General features: G+C 47.6%; 1 protein-coding gene across 2 annotated transcripts in view; it reads left to right on the top strand.

Annotated features, from left to right (window-relative positions):
• Positions 1–5,527: 5,527 nt before the first annotated feature.
• Positions 5,528–19,811, top strand: part of CLIC4 (chloride intracellular channel 4) — a 59,695-nt gene continuing 45,411 nt past the window's right edge. Inside the window, exons 1-2 of one of the 2 annotated variants that reach the window (XM_053267774.1) lie at positions 5,528–5,855; positions 8,218–8,307. In XM_053267774.1, the coding sequence (XP_053123749.1) occupies positions 5,775–5,855; positions 8,218–8,307 (171 nt within the window). In that variant the 5' untranslated portion in view covers positions 5,528–5,774. The remainder of the gene's footprint in view (positions 5,856–8,217; positions 8,308–19,811) is intronic. The other variant, XM_053267776.1, reaches the window with a different exon arrangement.

Raw genomic sequence — 19,811 nt, forward strand, 5'->3', positions numbered from 1 at the left:
GCACCGGTCCCAGTACAGATCCCTGGGGGACCCCACTTCTTACTTCCCTCCATTGTGAAAACTCTTCATTTATACCTACCCTCTGTTTCCTGTCTTTCAGCCAGTTAGCAATCCACACATGTACCACCTGTCCCCTTATACCATTACTGCTAAGTTTCCTCAGGAGTCTTTGATGAAGAACTTTGTCAAAAGCTTTTTGGAAGTCCAGGTATACTATGTCAACTGGATCACCTTGAGCCACACACTCGTTGACACCCTCAAAGAAATCCAAAAGGTTGGTGAGGCAAGATTTACCTTTGCGGAAGCCATGCTGGCTCACTCCCAGCAGGGCCTGTTCTTCTAGGTGCTTTACAATTTTATCCTTGAGGATGCTTTCCATCAATTTGCCTGGAACGGACGTTAGGCTAACTGGCCTGTAATTTCCTGGATTGTCCCTGGGTCCCTTTTTAAAAATCGGTGTTACATTTGCTACTCTCCAGTCCTCTGGTACAGAGCCTGATTTCAGGGATAAGTTGAAAATTTTAGCAAGGAGGTCGGCAATTTCACATTTGAGTTCTTTGAGGACTCTTGGATGGATGCCATCTGGCCCTGGTGATTTGTTAGCTTTCAGTTTTTCCAGACAGTTTAGTACATCATCTCTTGTCACTACTATCTGACTCAGCTCTCTAGCCTCCATCCCTAAAAAGCCTGGTTCAGACCAGTTTGGTGAGAAAGCAGCAAAGCAAGAGACAGTTCTTTAGTATTGAAGCAGGACATAGTTGGGGAGAGGGGGCCTGCATCTCCCTGGCAGCCCCTCAGAGTGAGGGAGATAATGAAGAAAATAGGGAGGGGTGGAGCCGGGGGCCCCTCAGAAGCTGGAGGGCCCAAGTTCTTTGAACCCACCATCTCAATTATAGCTACATCCCTGTATTGAAGAACTACAAGGATTTATTTAAAGAAAAGGTTACAAACAAATGTGAAGGAGCCTGCAGCTTATTTCAGCTGTCACTCATGGCTGAAGAGAGAGACCAAAACAAACAGCCATCTCTGGAGAGACAAAACGGAGACTAACACTGGAAAAACAAAGAGGGGAGGAGTCTGGGCACCTTTATCCCTGACCTCAACCGCCCACCCCGCAGTGGTCACTATGAGGCATTGCAGCTGAGAGCTGATGCTGCCAGGGTTCTAGCTCCAACAGTTCTGTCTCTGGCAGCATCTCCAGATGGGGCTGGGAAAGACTTCTGCCTGGAACCTTAGGGAACTACTGCCAATCAGTGTAGAGAATATTGACCAAGGTGGCCCAATGGTCGGACTCGATATAAGGCAGCTTCCTGTGTTCCAATGGCAGCCTTTTAAGGGGATGGGATGGGGTCAAAGCTCAATGGGAGAGCATCTGCTTTGCGTGCCAGTTCCTGGCAGCATCTGCATCATGAAACCTTGGAGAGCCTTTGTCGGGCATCAGGTGGGTTCCTGGAATTATACACCATCTAGAAGTGTTGTATCCAGTAATCGTTTGTACTATCGTTTGTATCGTTTTGTATCGTTTGTATGTTTGTCCCTCCTGAAGAGAGTCTGAGCCAGAAAGGAAAAGCGAGGGGATAGGAGAAGGAGAAAATGGAGTTGCTGCTGAATAAACTTTTAGTTAGGTCTACGTAAGTTTTCTTTGAGTGTATGAGGGATGCAGCTATAAAACAAGAGGCCACTTGGACATCTCAGGAGGAAGCCTATTGTGCACCTTTTAGGAAAATCAGGAGTTTTCTTTATTTGCATATATATTTGGGTTTTTTTGGTGGTTCTTTTTGGTTTTGAAGGCCATTGTGGCTTGAAATGATGGGGGTTGCAATCCAACAACATCTGGGGACCCAAATTAGAAAAACCATGCATCAAATTTGTTTGTTTGTTTGACATTATGCCTGGGTAGAAGGCATAAAAGTCCAATGTGTTGCTTTGTTTTAATCTTGTCGGTGAATTTCCATCCTAAAACTTCCCAAAGGCCTTTTGCTTCTTTGTGAGAGCCATCGTTCAGTATCTGCCTATTGCTGGGTCTCCTAAAACTATACCACTATTAAAATCAGAAACCCCAGACTAAAAATCAACATCACAGTCTAATTTCCTGCCCCACAATAAAAAAAATGGCCTGGCACTCTACTGCTACCCCTACTGCCTTAGTTGTAGATACCGGTAAGTGTAAAAACACACACAACCCAACCACCACACAAGCGAGACTAAGAATGGGAAGTGGGCAGACAAGCCCTTGCCACAAGAGGCCACACAGGCAACAAAAACATCCTTTGAATCTGATCTGATCTGAAACTATCGTTTGTTGGCCCAACCACAAAAGCTCTTTATAGGTTCCAGCATAGGCGGAAGGAAGAAGTGACAAACCCAGTTGAAGTCTCTCTTAAGAATAACACCCCTTATTTTTTATTATTATTTATTCGATTTCTATAGCACCCTTCCAAAAATCACCAGCGTGGTGTAGTGGTTAGAGCGCTGGACTAGGACTGGGGAGACCCAAGTTCAAATCCCCATTCAGCCAGGAGACTAGCTGGGTGACTCTGGGCCAGTCACTTCTCTCTCAGCCTAACCTAGTTCACAGGGTTGTTGTGAGGAGAAACTCAAGTATGTAGTACACCACTCTGGACTCCTTGGAAGAAGAGCAGGATATGAAATGTCTAAATTAATTAATTAATTAGTTAATAATAAAAATGGCTTAGGGCAGTTTACACAGAGAAATAATAAGTAAATAAGATGGATCCCTGTCCCCAAAAGGCTAACAATCTAAAAAGAAACACAAGATAGACACCAGCAACAGTCACTGGAGATCCTGTGCTGGGGTTGGATAGGGCCAGTTACTCTCCCCCTGCTCAATAAAGAGAATCACCACGTTAAAAGGTGCCTCTTTGCCAAGTTAGCAGGGGTGCCTGCTAACTTCTTAAAGCTAAGAGAAGGTCCATGTATCAATCCCCAAACAAACACCTAGAACACTGTTCTTTGTCGTAATTTTTTTTGGGGGGGGCAGTGGTCAGTGGTCCCTCTAATTTTTTTCATCTCTGTGCAGACTGAGTTTTGTTCCGGGCAGCAGGATCAAGGCCGTGTGACCACACCTGCATTCAGAATGGGGCCTTCCTGATTCAACCAGAGCGGGATCTAAAATGAATTGAGTGGACATCCAAAAACTTGTGACCGCAAGTGCATGTGTACGCACGCCTTAGAGGGAACAGTGCCAGTGGTGATCTCGATCAGCTCTAAATTATTGTTTGTGGGCCTGCGTCGTGAAGCTTCGCCCGAAGTTGAACACCATGACTGGTCTACCTGGCACTATGTGGAGATGACCTTCTAACCATGCAGTGCTGTGCTTTGCCAGTGGTTTTTTTTGGGGGGGTTCCTTTAAGGGAACCACAGCCCTCTCTTGTGACCCTGCTTCATCTTGGAAGGCATGTATGGGGCACTGGGAAGTGTAGCCCCTTTCAGCGCTTTCCCCACGAAGCTCTTAAGCGAGGGCTCTGTCTCTCTTGAAGGGCCCTCCCAGCACTGAGAAAAGTGCAGAACTGTGTGGAGCTCAGCACAGGGGGAAATGGCTCTTCCACAAAATTTCTTGTTTTTTTGGTTTTTTTTGCCAAAGTGGCCTTCGCTTGAAAAATAGTGACGATCACTGGCCTACAATTATTGCTAGTGGGTCACATTCTGTGCAGCGTGACATAAGCAGGTCAGCACTTTTTAAAAATAATGACTCACATTCTGCTCGGTGTAACATGGGCGCCGGTTCAGCGTGCAGTTCGTGTGTGTCTAAAACCTTGCCTGTGGTGTTGCAGAAGAGCTGGTCTTGTGGAAGCAAGCATGACTGGTCCCATTAAGCTAAGCAGGGTCTGCCCTGGTTGCATATGAAAGGGAGACTATAAGTGTGAGCACTGTAAGATCTTCCCCTTAGGGGATGGATCCGCTCTGGGAAAAGCATCTAGGTTCCAAGTTCCCTCCCTGGCGCCTCCAAGGTAGGACTCAGAGAGGCTCCTGCATGCAACCTTGGAGAAGCCGCTGCCAGTCTGTGAGGACAATACTGAGCTAGATAGACCAATGGTCTGACTCAGTAAATGGCAGCTTCCTACCTACCTATGACTTAGTGTGAGGCGACACCCGTTAGTTCCAATAGAAGATGCGTTGCGCAATTGTGCTGGCACAATTTTAGGTCGCAGTGGAATAGGGCTCTTTTGCAACAACATGGGGATACTTTAGACCTGTGGTTCCCAACCTTTTCCTTTATCCGGACCACTATAGCTTTTGCGGTTCACCATGTAAGCAAGCCGTTTTAAACACTTTTAATGTATCGCTGACTAGGGATGTGCACGAATCTTGATTCGTACCCAGATTCGAAGTACAGATTCGGCACCTTTAAAAGTGAGGAGAGCAGGTCTTACCTGCTCCTCTGCCACTCCATGCAGCTTCCTGCAGCGGTGGCATCGGCCCTCATGCACGGCAGCCATTTGCATTGTCAGCAACCATGTGCACCTCTTATGCATCATATTCTTTCTCCCACTGGTTGGCCTCAAGTAAAGTTGTGCTGTCGAGTTGGTGTTGACTCCTGGCGACCACAGAGCCCTGTGGTTTTCTTTTGGTAGAATGCAGGAGGGGTTTAACATTGCCATCTCCCGCACAGTATGAGATGATGCCTTTCAGCACCTTCCTATATCACTGCTGCCCGATAGTCTGGGAAACATACCAGCGGGGATTCGAACCAGCAACCTCTTGCTCCCTAGGCAAGTTACTTCCCCTCTGCACCATTAGGTAGGCCAGTTGCAGGTGAATACACTGTGAAGTCAGCATGGTTGCTGACCATGCAAATGCCGCACGCTGTCCATGCGCACATGGCCGAGAGCTGGTGGCGGGGGGCGGCGCACCACTGCAGCAGGAGGCTGCATGGAGTGGCACGGAGCAGCAGATGGTGCATAATCAAACAAAAATAACACAGAGATGCATGCAGTGGGCGAGCCACTGCCCTTTCCAACTCCAGCACAGCATCCCTCGAGTGCCTGTTGCTGGTGCCTATCTTAGGTTTCTCTTTTAGATTGCGAGCCCTTTGGGGACAGGGAGACATCTTTATGTATATCTACGCAAACCGCTTTGGGATCTTTGGTGGAAAAGCGGTCTGTACGTTTTCGTCGCATTCGACATCGTATTCGCATGATGTGGACTAGTAACTTAGAGACCTCATTTGTCGTTTCCTGGCCGATGCCAGTTAGAGCCGCCAAGGGAGCACCCCAAGCCACGCCCCTCAACCCTATTTGGGGCGGGGGGAGGTGAATATTCCACGACAGCCCCGCCTCCTCCTTTTCCTCAAGCCGCGCCCCGAGGCATGCAAATGAGGCGGCTCCTTTCCCTCCGCTCAGAGGCGCCTCTTTCGGCAGGTCGCTGCCCTCTTGTCCAATCCTGAGTAGAGGAGCACGAAGAGGCTCCCCTCAGCCGCGCTCCCCCTCCTCGGCCCGCGGCTGGTCCCTCCGGCCACGCCCCCTCCGCGACGCAGTCCCCGCCCCTCAGTATAAAGAGCCGGAGACTCGCCCGCCGCCCTTTTAGTCGCGGTCGGTCCCGCCTCTTTCGGCGGAGCTGAGCTGAGTCTTTCTCCGGAGCGCGTTCACCTACGCCGGCAGGCGCGCTCTCTCGATCCCCTGAGCTGTGTGAGGGAAGGCAGGAGGCGGGGGCGCGCAAGAGCCTCTTGGAGGGGCGGCGGCGAGGACGGCGAAGTCGGTCCGGGGAAAGTCTCCACGCAGAGCCGGGACTGAGTCAGGCAGGGCGGGCGGAGCATGGCGCTCTCGGTGCCGGTCAACGGGGTGAAGGAAGAGGAGGGGAACAGCAGGGAGCCGCTCATCGAGCTCTTCGTCAAGGTAAACGGCGGGGGCTCGGAGGGAGGGGACGGTGCCCCACACGGTGTGAGTCTCGCTCTCCCCCGTGCTTGCGTGCTCCTCCATGAGGGCACCGACTTGACTCGACCTGCTCTCCTGGGAAGAAGACAGAAGCGCAGACAGCAGACAGAAGCGGGAGCGCGTTTCTGCTCCCGGGTCTCCGACCTCCTCCCCCTAGCCCACTTCACGCACCCCCCCCCGACGCTTGTTCCTCATTGAGGGAATCGACTTGATGTGCCCGTCGTTCTAACCCCTGCTAGTTGAGCAAAGAGGCACCTTTCTAAAGTTGGTGATTCTCTTTCTTTAGCAGGGGGAGAGCAACTGGCCCTATCCAACCTCAGCACAGCATCCCTCCACCCTCCAATGCTTGTTGCTAGTGTCTTTCTTACATTTCCTTTTTCGGCTGTGAGCCCTTTGGGGGCAAGCAGCCATTTAATCAATGTATGTATGTATGTAAACCGCTTTGGGAACTCTGGTTCAAAAGCAGTATATAAGTATTTGTCGTATTTGTATCCATTCTCTCTTCTGACCCCCCAGGGCAGCCCCATCCCCAGTGGAAAGCTGGTCTCTTTCTCCTTCTTGCTCTCCCCATAGACTGCTTCAGACCCCCATCCTTGCTTGCTCCTTGTTGAGGGTGTCTACTTGAATTGTCCCCCTCTCCAATATCCCAGGAAGAAAAGCAACGTTTTTCTCTTTGTCTCCTTCGTCCCTCCCACTCCACACAGGCTGTCCCCCCCATTCCCCCCCTTGCTCCCTCATTGAGGGTATCGACTTGTCTTGACTTGCTCACTTTTTTTGTTTTTATCATCCTAGGACAGCCCCATCCTCGCCCTTGGAGAAGTTTCCTCTCCCTGTGTCTTCCCCACCCCCTCACTCCCTTTCCATTTGTGGGGATAAAAACCGTCTGACTTGTTCTGCCCCACACTGGGTGGCCCTCCCTGACTAGCAGCTCCCTAAGCAAATAGAGTTTGGGGCAAGTAGGTGAATGCCATCCCTCCCACTTTCTGATGGGAGTGCTGAGAATAAGAGATCCTGTGTGCGCACTTAAGCAAGTTGCACTGAGTTAAGTCAGATTTGCTCCCCTGTAAGTGTGCAATTGATTGCCTGCAAACGAAGCTAATTGTGGGAGTATGTAATTGTGGGTGTGGTCCGTCCTCCACTATCCTTTCCCCATCCACACATCTCTCTCTCCTCTGCCTCTCTTAGCCGACTTCATGGGGTTTCTTGCTGGTTTTATAGATTTCATTGAGTGCTTTATTGGAGAAATACAAAATCTGCCTTGAGCTCTTTTGAAAGTAGGCAGGATGGAAAGAAATCCTTAGGTAAACGGGAGATCAAAACATTTCATACATGTAAAAAGGGATCTAATCAGGCTGATCAGGCTTCTCTTACCTGCCACCTGAGTAGACTTGTCCGCTGTTGCGTGCACCGACTTGGATTAGAAAGAAATTTGAGCTCAAGTGTGTGAAATCTGTCCATCCTCTGATGGATTGAGACAGCCCTTTCCCAGTAAGTCTTCATATTTTGGTGGCAAAAGTGAACCCTCTCCCCTGCCCCACCGTTGCTGCCTCTTGAAAGCATGCAACTCTAGACCATTCTCCTCTCCTCCCACTTCAATTGATGTAGCGTAGCCCCTGAAGCTTATTCATATGCCTGAGTACCAACCCTATCAGCAGGGCCTGCTACATAGGAACATAGGAAGCTGTCATATACTGAGTCATTAGTATATATACATTAGTCTATCTAGCTCAGTATTGTCTACCCAGACTGGCAGCGGCTTCTCCAAGGTTTCTGGCAGGAATCTCTCTCAGCCCGATCTTGGAGATGCTGCCAGGGAGGCAACTGGGAACTTTCTGCCCTTCCCAGAATGGCTCCATCCTCTAAAGGGAATATCTTGCAGTGCTCATATATAGTCTCCCATTCATATTCAACCAGGGTGGACCCTGCTTAGCTAAAGGGACAAATCATGCTTGTTACCACAAGACCAGCTCCCCCCACTGCAGGTCTAGTGACTAGGCATCCTTCCCATCATGGAGCTTTCCCAGACAGCAGACTTTACTGGTTTCCTGCAAGGCTTTACTGTGAGTTCGAAGTTGCCCCCCAGAATTGGCTCAAAAAGTGTTTTTTGTTTTTTTTTAAACCCTGGATATAAATTGGGCTATACTCTAAAGCACAATGAAAAACCCGAATCGTGTGTGAAGTGCTCCCTGATGGCTCACAGGGATTTTGGGGTAAATTTGGCCAATATGTGAACACACACTCTCCATTCCACTCCAAACTAAAAGCCGGGTGTGAGAAACGTCATGGTGCTCTCCATTTGTTTGTCGTCTTGTGTCCTTTTTAGCTTTGGAACAACAGGCCCCTACCCTGGCAGCCCTGGCTTCACATCCAGCTCCTCAGGTGCCTCCCTGTAATGCACCCCCTAATTCTAAAGGTAAATGGAGTGCCACCTTCTTTCTTCTGCTCCTGGTTGGTTATAAGTCTTGGGGAAGATTTCTCCATCCCAAAGGGGCTAGTTAGCTCAGTGTCAATTTCCACACTCGGCTCCAGGTCTCCTGGAGACACAGCCAGTGTGTCCTTTGTGCCGTAAACCTTTCTTCTCAAAGGATGTCACCCCTGAGTCTAGTTCAGCTCCCCTGTTTCCATGGGGCTTTTTGGCCACAGGTAATACCTGACACTCACCTTGCATACACCCAATAAGCCTATTGTTGGAAGGGAGTGAGGGTTAGTAAACTACTGTAATTGGAAGCTCTTAACTTCTGATATCTCAGCTGGACAAATGCTTTCTTTTATGAGCAATTTTCCTGTTTTATCAACACATGGAGGTAGCCTTTTACTGGCTGTTTGTGGCTTTGTGTGTTTCTTGTGGGAATAGTAGTATAAATATAATATTCAGGTTAAAAATATTCCTGGGGTTGTTTGTTCTGCCCATGCCTTGTGCTTGTTTTCTCTCTTTTTGATTCAGTCCGGGATTCTAGGAGACAAAGAGGGTAAAACCAGTCAGTAAGCATTCCTCTCTGTAATGGTACCAGGTGCTACAATACTGATATGCCAGAAATCACTTTAAAAATCTTGGGGTAGTGCAGTGCCAGGCCCTTTCTGTAGAACAGGCAGTGGTGCTGGGAGGCTGGAGTTAACACTCTCGCTTTCATGATCCCTGTGATGGCTTTCTTCCAGTTGATGGAATCATGCAGACGCTCCTTTGGGCGATGTCTCCTTGACCAACTGTAATTCTCCCTCCCCATGGCATTGTTTTCTCTCCTTATCTCCCCGCAACACTCAGCCTAGCTTTTAGTGGTGTTGGGAGGGGAGAGAAGGGGATTTCTGCCACTTGTCCCATGTTCCTGAGGATCTGTTGCTGCATGATTAGAAACTGGTTAATTGTTCCATGTCAATCAGCAAACCAGTTCTCCCATGTTAGACTGTTGGGACACTAGTGGTGTGAAACAACGATTGTGAAATGCAATTTCTGCACTGTAAAGTTGGGTTCTTAATGGTGGTTTTCCCCTCCTCCTCCTGATTCTGTTGGATTAGCGTTTGAATTTCTTCAGTTGTATATTAATGCTGGGCATAACTTTAACAGGAGTTAAAAATTGTGTTGTAAATGTTTTTTATAAGAACAGCTACACTCTTAGTTTCCACTTGGGTGAAGGAGATCAACACATGCTTTATTAAAAGCTCCTTTTTCGAGGTAATTTTTTGTGCATTGCCTCAATCAAGATTTGCCTTGTTGTGTGGTTTGAAACCAATTCTCTGATTTCAAGATTTATGCACTACCTTATTCTGAGAAGTCCCCTCTCCACGCCAGCAAGCTCTGTTCCCTCTGTGCCAGTGTTAATCTTTCACTTTGCATTCTTCCTTTCTTGTGTAAACCTTCCCCCCCCCACTCCACCCCATCCCTCTGGCATGTAAGGGGCACCATTGGGAGCTGAAGTCCTTTGCTGGGAGAAGCTGGGTGGAGACAGTGAGGAGCTGGCATGAAGTAATGTTCTCCTGAAGTCATTACTTCATGCAGGCTATGAATAATCCATTACTCACTTGCTTTTGGAGATGGTGGGAAGAGGATTGGAAAGAGTTCCTCCTTCCACTTCTACAAACTGGGGTTTCACTTGGGATCAGGTGAAAATGCATTTGGGCCTCTTAATATATGTAGGGTGTAGGGTCTAGATTTGAAGTCCCACATGCTTTTGACTAATAAATTAGAGGCATTGGCTCATTACCTCGTTCAGCATCTTGTAGTACAGACTTGAAGCATCTCAGGACTCTAGTCTTTCTCACCTCTAAAACTGCAGAGAAGTGGCAGTGTGTATCTTAAAAACAGAAAGACAAAGGCATCTTCTTTCTTTCTTTCTTTTGGAAATCTCATGTTTAGGTTCATCTCATGATTTCCAGGATCACTCGTCATTATGACGTCTATTTTAGTCATACTAGCTATGAGTAGAATACTCAGTTAGAAGAAGGAGCATCATAGATCTGTTTGCTGAAAATTATTTGAACTTCATGCAACATATCTGAATGGAGAACTTGGCACTGAGTGTTTGGGCAGGGGAGAAATGTACAAGTACCCCAGTGTGGGAATTAAAGAGCACCTTATTATTGTATTTACCCAAAAAGAAGAGGACTCTGAATTTAAGATAACCCCCTGATTTCTAACATCAAAGAACCTGGGGGAAAAATCTAGTCTTGGATTCAGGTAAATTCAGTATAGACATGAATTAGAGCCACTTGGGGTGAAAGGTTTCTTTGCTTCACTTGGGAAGTGACATATTTGTTTGGTGGGTGGAGGGAAGAAGGCTATGACAGAATTGCAATTCAGGCTGCGTCCTTGCTATAACTCAGAGGTTGGCAACCTTTCAGAAGTGGTGTGTCAAGCCTTCATTTATTCACTCTAATTTAAGGTTCCATGTGCCAGTAATACATAATGCTGAGATTCTAACACACACCTTGCAGGGGTTTGCCTTTCTTCCCCCTCTGATTTCCAGCATGAGCTACTGAAAGGCGTCCCTGGAGCCGAGTCAGAGAAATTCTCTCACTTGATGGTGGTGGTTTAGAGGGCTGCATGCTGGAAGTCGAGGAGGCAAGGGGGAGTGAGGCAGCCCCTCCACAAGTGGCCTTCTGACCTTGTGGGGCATTTCCTCACACCCCAATTTCCAGCATGCAGCCCTTTAAAGCCAGGCCTGGAGCCGGGTGCTTGGATTAGCAGTGTGAATGTCAAAATCATTTTGTGTGCCACTTTTGCCATGCTGATCCCTGCTATCATTCTCTTGTGCCAGACTCTGTGGATGGAGGAACACTTCCATGATCCTAGATACCAGTTTCCAAGGGTGCCTATGTTGGTCTTTTGCGGCAGAAACAACTGAATCTTGTGGCACATGAAAGGCTAATATTTATTGTGTCATAAGTTTTCATGGACAGGAGCCCACTTCATCAGATTAAAGTCCTGTTCTGATGTCGTACATGACACCAAATGTGTTCGTATCCTGTCAATAGCCTGGCTGCCGCTGTGACCAGGTAGGGGAGCTGTTGCAAATCGGAGGAGAGTTGATTATCTCTTTCCTTCTTGGTTGTCATTGTTCCGGAAATAACTAAGGTGTGAGCAGGGCTGGCCCTAGGGATTTTGGCACCCTAGATGGCATTTGATTCCCCCCCACCCTGAGCCAAGAAGTCCAGAGCCCTGGTTTTAACTTGAGCCATGCAGGGTGCTCGTTCACTGGGTTGGATGGCCAGCGAATGACTAGCCCACGATGGTTTGGGGAAGAAGTGAGAGAGGGAGAAGTGTTGAGGAGCTCAGAGCCCGCCTGAAACCCACCTTCCTCTATTGCCACTGGTTCCCTTCCCTCCACAGTGCAGGCCCTGTGTTCCTCAGTGCCAACAACACTCTGTCTCCCTGAGAGGCAGCTTTTAACTTCCCTCCACGATCAGCCAGGCTTGACAGCAGTCAACCCAACCACCATGAGCACCACTTGCTGTTTTGGGGCTGGGCACCGGAGGAACCAGGATGTGGGTTCCCACCTGCGCAGCCAAAGCAGTAACACTATTATTTTACATTTAATATCCCGCTCTTCCTCCAAGGAGCCCAGAGCGGTGTACTACGTACTTAGGTTTCTCCTCACAACAACCCTGTGAAGTAGGTCAGGCTGAGAGAGAAGTGACTGGACCAGAGTCACCCAGCAAGTCTCCTGGCTGAATGGGGATTTGAACTCGGGTCTCCCCGGTCCTAGTCCAGCACTCTAACCATTACACCACGCTGGCACCAGCGCTCTGAGGGTGGAGGAGGAGGAAAGCAAGTCGGAGACGAGTTAGGAGGTCAGCCTTAGCTGCTTGACTTCCACCCAAGGAGCTGCAGTGCCCTCCCACACTCCAAGAACTGGTGACCTAGGAGAGCACCTCAGTCTGCCTAACAGATAGGCCGGCCCTGGGTGTGAGTAACAGGGCAGGCTGTAAAGGCATAATCGGCTAGTAATAGCGGTGGAGATATGCATGGCTGCATTTCGCTGTGCACATGAGCAGACTGCATGAACTGTCGAGACAAATATGTGACTGGCTGTGATGTTCCTCCTAAGCAAGCAGTTGTCGTCATGGAGTTTGTGCCAACCAACAGAGTCTGTTAGAAGGCAGTAGTTGTGTGATTTGCGCATACAGAATAATGGCAGTTTGAGTTGGGATGAAACCAACCCCTTAGGGGGACTGACATGTTGAAGCGAACGAAAACTCATTTTATTTGCTAAACGTCTTTGCAAACCAGGCAGTTTAAAAAAAAACACAAATAGGTACTATCTCTGTGGGGAGAAAAAACCAGATGAGCATTACTAGTTCCCAGTGGAGAGTGGCTGAGCATAATCGTTGCAATTTCTGTGGTGTCTGCGGAAGAAAAATATTTATGCTGGGGACTGCTATAATTCATTGCCTTTTCCTGCTCTAAAGCATATTTGCGTTGCAAACCCTAGGCATGCAGATGAAATACAGTATTGCTTGTAGCACTTAGGCTGGCGGTCTGTGGTAATGAATAACTTGAGTTTGTGCCTCTGGTGATCTGCCCTCCCGCCCATGTTAACTTGCAGTGCAAATATTTGCTGTCTTACTGCTGATTAAGCAGAACTAGCGAAGGTATCTCATCCCCTAAGAGGGTCCTGGCAAGTTTGCATGTATAATTGATAAAGGAGGGTTGTTTCCAGTGTCAAGTTGGAACACTTAAAATGCCCTAGTGCAGTGATCTTCACTATTTTTTTTATTAAGGTGGGGGTAAAAAGCCTTCCGTGTGAGAGCCATTTCCCAGTGTGCTGACCTCCACACAGTACTGTTCTTTGCTCAGTGCTGGGAGGGCCCTTTAAGAGCGATGTGCCCCTCTCTTAATAGCTCTGTGGGGAAAGCGCTGGGAAGGGCTGCACACTTTCCAAGATGGTGAGGGGCTCAAGAGCTCAGGAGAGCTGGTCTTGTGGCAGCCAGCACTGTTCCCTCGAACAGGGATTCCCAGATGATGATGATGATGATGATTGCGTTCACTACAACTCCCAGCATCCCTTATGCTGGCCTTGGGCCGAAATAAACAAATACATACATACTCCCAGCATCCCCAGCAGCAGCGCCCTTTGGCTGGGGGTTATGAGAGTTGTAGTCGACAACATCTGGGAATCTCCGTTAGAGGGAACACTAGCAGCAGGCATGACTTGTCCCCTTTGCTAAGCAGTGTCTGCTCTGCTTTGCATATGAATGGGAGCACTCCAAGATGTGTGAGCACTCCAAGATATTCCGCTTATGGGGTGAGGCCGCTCTGGGAAGAGCAGAAGGGTCCAAGTTCTCTCCTTGGCAGCATCTCCAAGATAGGGCTGAGAGAGTCTCCTGCCTTCAACCTTGGAGATGCCGCTGCCAGTCTGGGTAGACAATACTGAGCTAGATGGACCAGTGGTCTGACTCAGTACAAGGCAGCTTCCTATGTTCCTTAAAGGAACCCCTCCCCTCCGCCCTGGCACTGGGCAAAGTGCAGCACTGCATGGTGGGAATGGTCTCCACGTGGTACCAGGGTGGTGGTGGCTGTGCAGAGTATTCGGCTTTGGCCAAAGCTTCACACAGGCCCAATCAACTTGATAGGGGCCACTGCTGGCCCCTAGACCTTACAGTGAAGAACATCACCCTAGTGGGATCTTAGAGGAATAAAGGATGGAGTATAGTGGGATTTGGACTGCTTATGTAGCTGTAGTCAGGATTGAGCATGTTCTGTAACAAGAAAAGCTCAATTCTAAGATGCTGTCACACAGAGTGGCAAACGGGCTTTGTTAACACAACCTTGTGAAGTAAATCATAGCCCCCAAATTCAACCTTCCTTGCTGAGCAGAGAATTTAATCTTAGTTTCCAGGTCCAGGTAGTACTACCTACTAGACAGCACTGGGACTCTGAATACAGTATATCTGAGTTATATATGCTTAGGTTTGGAGGACGTTATGCATATTGTGCACAATGATGTGGTTTTTCTGGAAAAATCTTATGATGCCCTAAATTGGTTGGGATCTGATGTAGCATATTTAGTTGACATTGATATTTAGTAAACAAAAGGAGAAAAGAATGCCATGTTAGTTTTACATGCTACATAAATCTCAAACACTTTTTCCATTAGCCAGAACTAAGTAAATTTAAATATTTAATTAGGAAGAAAATTCAGTAAAGTACATTTAATGTGGTTTAGATAGTGAAGCAACTTCTAGGTTTTATTTGGACATTATTTTTACTGGAATGCTTGTAAACAATTTAACTCATGCCAGTTCACCAGCATACACTTCCTTTCATTTATTTAAAGAAAAAGACACTGGCAACATCCAGATGAACTCCCCACTGACATGCCAGAGCTTGATGTTGCAGAAGTGTGTGTATGTATGTGTGTGTGTGTGTGTGTGTGTGTGTGGTGATTCTTAGCCCCTTCCCTTTGGAGCTGCCTGTGTTTCCCAAGACTGTGTCCTGAGGAGGCACAGGCAGCTGCAGAGGGAAGCGGGAGATCATGCAATAGAAAATCCTGGCATGTTGGCAGAGATTTAGTCTGGATGTTGGCCACTGAAAATTGTTAATATCCTAACTTTAGCACACCCCAAAAGCTATGTTTTTTTTTTTTTAATGAATGCATGCATGCTTCCTAGGCATAGTTATCTCAAAGTTAATTATAACTTTGAGCACTGCCCAGTATGACTGGTATTGTATCCATTAGTTAAGTTACTAATTTTATGAAACAATGCATTTTTTGAGAAATGGAAACTTTCCCACCCCACATCCCTATTCAGACTTTGGGTAAGCAAATTGCCTTCTCGTATGGAGGTTTTCATAAATAGGAAGAATGGGTCCCTCACTCATTCACCCCAGATCTCAGTGTAATACAGATAACCTTTGTGGACTTCATTGCAAGGCTGCTGTGTCAACTGAAGTGTTCAAAGAAGTGTCCCCCTGGTTTCTTTTTTACAGAGCTGTTGGCTACAATCTTCTTGTACAGTGGAGGACAGGAGGAGTTGCAATGCCTTCTCTCCTCAGCTGACTAAAGAATATCTCACTGGGTGATGGGGGGAAAAATACCTGAAACTCCAGACCATAAGGTATGCGATGAAACAATAAGTGTGGTATGTAAAAATTGTGAAGTTGGCTTGCAGCTGCCTACTTTTTGGAAACTGGCTGATGGCAAGCCAGTGGTTTTGGCATTTCAAAGCACTCTGCTGGTCAAGTGTGACTCCATCTCTGCAGACAGTGTAAATACCGCAATGCAAAAATATGAACTTGAGATGCTTTGTGAAAAGACCTGCTCTCTAACATGCTCTAGGATTTCCAGATTGGAAGATACAAATAATTCAGCTTAATCTTCCACCTGTCAGTATCCTCGATACCCTCTCCATCTGCACTGACTTTCTGTGGATTTCTGGACAATACTGTGGCATGAATGGGCAGTGGAGAGTGAATGTGTTGTGTTTGAGAGAGACAATTGTAACTCAGCTCTCTCAAGCAAGTAGGTCTTTCTGGGTTTTTTTCTGGGAAGTTCCTTCCTAGTTGCAGTTCAGTTAATCAGGTGTTGACTTTCAGTTTTCATGCTTAATGTTGGATGATTAGCAGCAGGGCAAATAGTTTCTCTGAGCTTGGCAAACAGTCGGGGCCCAGATCATTCAGGCCTAGTGTGACTAATCGGCCATCTCCCCTTGAACAGCAACCAAGAAATCCTCCTCCAGAGAATGTTATCAATTGTCATATGGTTTAACAATGTTCCTCGGAACCACGAAAGGAAAACAAAGGGGGCAGGAAATAAGCAGTCTGTTCACTCCTTGTGTTGCTCTCAGAAGATAATCTTATCAGAGGTCCAGTTTGCCATCAAAATAATCCCATTAGGCGCAGTCCTTATGTTAGGTGCAGCTCTTGTTAAAGGATAATCTTGTAAAAACCCCTTCACCTGAGTCTGTCGGTTAGGTAGGAAATGCCAGCAGGCTGCCACATGTTCAGAGTGTCAAGTCTGAGTGACTGTGCCCACATCTAGCCTTACAGGGTGGCTTCTTCCTCTTGGGGGTGTTGGGTCACTTGTCAAGGCTGGAGCCTGAGGTGCAGGCCAGACCTGAGCAATCCAGAGGTTCTGAACTGCCTACCAAGCATAGGGGCCCACCTTGCTTCTTGCCAATTCCAAATTCATGTTGTGCGTTAAGAAGGCTTTGCGTTGACTTGCACAGTTGCAGGTAGATCACCAGGCCAGGGGCCAGCCTCGGCCTCCTTCCAATTCAAACTTTGAGAGCCCCTCACGAGGGAAATAGATTTGTCTTTATTATTGATCCAAATCGGTCTGCCCTGCTTTCAGCCTGAAGAAGAGCTCCCCAAGGCAGCTTGCAACAGGGTCTGCCCTAGTTTGCGTTTGGATGGGAGACTACATGTGTGAGCACTGTAAGATATTCTCCTGAGGGAATGGGGTCACTCTGAGAAGAGCACCTGCATGCTTGAATGCGGAAGGTTCCAAGTTCCCTCCTTGGCATCTCCAGATAAGGCCAAGAGAGGCTTCTGCCTGTAACCTTGGAGAAGTCATTGCCAGCCTGTGTAGACAATACTGAGTTAGGTGGACCAAGGGTCTGACTTGGTATAAGGCAGCTTCCTATGTGTTCATATGTGGAGCACACATGGATGGAGATAATACTTGGAACTCGGAGACAGAAGGCAGTTGATGATGGATTCTGTAGTGAAGTTAAGGTAGCCATGATCCTTTAGAACAGGAGAGCTGGTCTTGACGTAGCAGGCACGAATCGTGGCATAACATTTGCTAAGAAGGGTCTGCCTTGGTTTGTATTTGGGTGGGTGACTACACGTGAGCGCTATAAGATATTCGCCTTAGGGGATGGGGCTATAGCTCAGTGCTAGAGCATCTGCTTTGTTTGCAGAAGTCTCAGGTTCACGTCCTGGCATCATCTCCAGGTAGGGCTGGGAAAGACTCCTGCCTGAAACCTTGGAGAGCCACTGCCATTCAGTGTAGACAGTACTAAGCTAGGTGGATCAATGGTCTGATCCAGTATGGAAATATACATGCCCGTGTTCCAGAACTCCAGAGCCTGTTGGCCACCATGGGGAGTAGCTTGTTCACCATGGGGAGTAGCTTGGCATAAGGCAGCATCCTATGTTCCTATGAGGTGAGCACACACCTGTATTAACTTGAGGGAGTTGCCTTTCATAATGGATTAGAAAGCAAGCATTATGAACAAGCTACTCCTCATGGTGGCCAGCAAGCTCTCCCAGAGAGTTTTGGAACACTGGCATGTATATTTCCATTCTGGCTTGGAAATGCTTGGCTTTGTATCTAGAGAGGAATATGTTCCTTAGTATTGTGGACATCTGTCTTTCAAGCCCTGCCGCTCTCAGAATTTCTGCTCAGAAGGTAGTTGGTCTCAACACAGAACACTGCTCTTCTGCCAGCCACATGGACATGTGATGGGATACCGAGTTATTCTATTCACAGGAGCAACTGGTATTTTCCCTGTCAAATGAGTGTTACAGAAGGGTTAAGAACCTGACTAGCAAAGTGATAATTTGAGTGTGGTCCAGCAAGGAAGCACTTAGCAATACTCTTCTTCATTTGCCTGAAGGCACCTCTGTCTTCCCTGTGGAGCTGGTTCAGCCAAGTGGCTAAGAATGAGCAGTGTCACCTTCACTAAAGATCCACTCGGTGGCTTCAAGCCACTATTGTTTCACCCCCACATCTGCTGTATGGGGGTAATGCTGGTCTACTGAAATGAACATTTGAAATGTATAGAAATCCATAGCAGTCAGTCTTCTAGCGCTGTCTTAAAAGCTAAGCTGGTATCCAAGTGACCAGTCCGAGTCCAGCCGTTATTCTGGACTTTCTGAATAGCTGTGAAGTCTTGTCACAAGTCTTCTCTGAATCCTAGCTTACTGTTGTCAAAGCAGAGCTTTTCATACAGTAAGTTTGTTCCAATGGGAGCTTTGATGTTCTGCCTGTGTGTGTGTGTAATGTGAAAAAATGTACTGTAAGTACAAAGGACCTTGCAATTGTTTATGGCGCACCTTGGATCTAAAAGCCTTTTGTGAATGATCTACAGTTCCACAAAATGCAGATTACATCCTGATCTTCTGACAGTCTGGATTTTGTACTGCTTGGCTAAGGCAGGGGTCAGCAGCTTTGGCTCTCCAGCTGTTGCTGAACTACAACTCCATCATCAGAGGAGAGCTGGTCTTGTTGTAGCAAGCATGACTTGTCCCCTTAGCGAAGCAGGGTCCGCCCTGGTTGCATATGGAAGGGAGACTTGATGTGTGAGCAATTAATCCTCTCAGGGGATGGAGCCGCTCTGGGAAGAGCAGAAGGTTCCAAGTTCCCTCCCTGGCAGCATCTCCAAGATAGGACTGAGAGAGATTTCTGCCTGCAACCTTGGAGCAGCTGCTGCCGGTCTGTGAAGACAATACTGAGCTAGATAGACCAATGGTCTGACTCAGTATATGGCAGCTTCCTATGTCCCTATCCTCCACCACAAATTATTACAGAGAGCCAAGGTTGCCTACCCCTGGGCTAAGTGGTTGCTTGTGGCTGTTGCTTTGCTTACAGCTGCCAAGAAATCGGTATTCTTTGCCAGTGGGTGCATGAGAGCAGTGGCACAAAGGAAGCTACTCAGCTGTTCATGTGTGGTGAGACTCTTGCCAAGTGGAACACTTGCGTAAATGCATTGGCTACTCTAGGAAGGTGAGCAAGAGCACCCATGGCTGCAGCTAATCCTTCCGTGGGCAGCTCGAGGATAAAATCTTCGTATGCTAAGAAAGCAGACTTGAGAAGGTAGTCACCTGAAGTGGCTTGAGTTCAGGGTCAGGGCAGCGAGCCTGGTTTCTGGAGGAAGGCAGCCTGGCTTGTAAGGACTGACTTGGAACATCTCTGCCTCTGACACCCATCCTCGCAGCTGGGAGAGAAGCAGAGCCATCTTTGTTGGTTGGAATCATGGCTATTCAGTGTCTGATTCTTTGTGCTCCATACACAGTATTTGGGACTTGTGAATGTGTCCGCTTTCTTGAGTGACTCTTTTTATAAAGTCAGGTGTTCAACTTTGGTGAATGGTTGGCTATTTTCCCTTAGGTCAGGGCTACTCAACTTGGGTCCCCCAGAATGTTTTTGGACTACAGCTCCCATAAACCCCAGCCACAGTGGCCAATAGCCAGGGATTATGGGAACTGTAGGCCAACATCTGCAGGAGGGCTGAAGTTGAGCAGCCCTGCCTTAGATAAATTTATGTTTCTATCAGCCCACCTAAACCTCACCGCCTAGAGATGTACATATCAGGCAGTATAAAAATATAAAATACAAACAACCCAGGACTAGTTTTTGCATTCAAAAAAGTGGAATCTTTTTGTGCCCAGGCATGTCCTCTTTGCATTTAGTATTTGCCCTGCTTTTGGCATCATTGCAGTCTTTGATTCAGTTTTTATGATGAATGTTCTCTTCA

Source organism: Hemicordylus capensis, chromosome 7 (genome assembly GCF_027244095.1).
Source record: "Hemicordylus capensis ecotype Gifberg chromosome 7, rHemCap1.1.pri, whole genome shotgun sequence".
Taxonomy (NCBI): Eukaryota; Metazoa; Chordata; class Lepidosauria; order Squamata; family Cordylidae; genus Hemicordylus; species Hemicordylus capensis.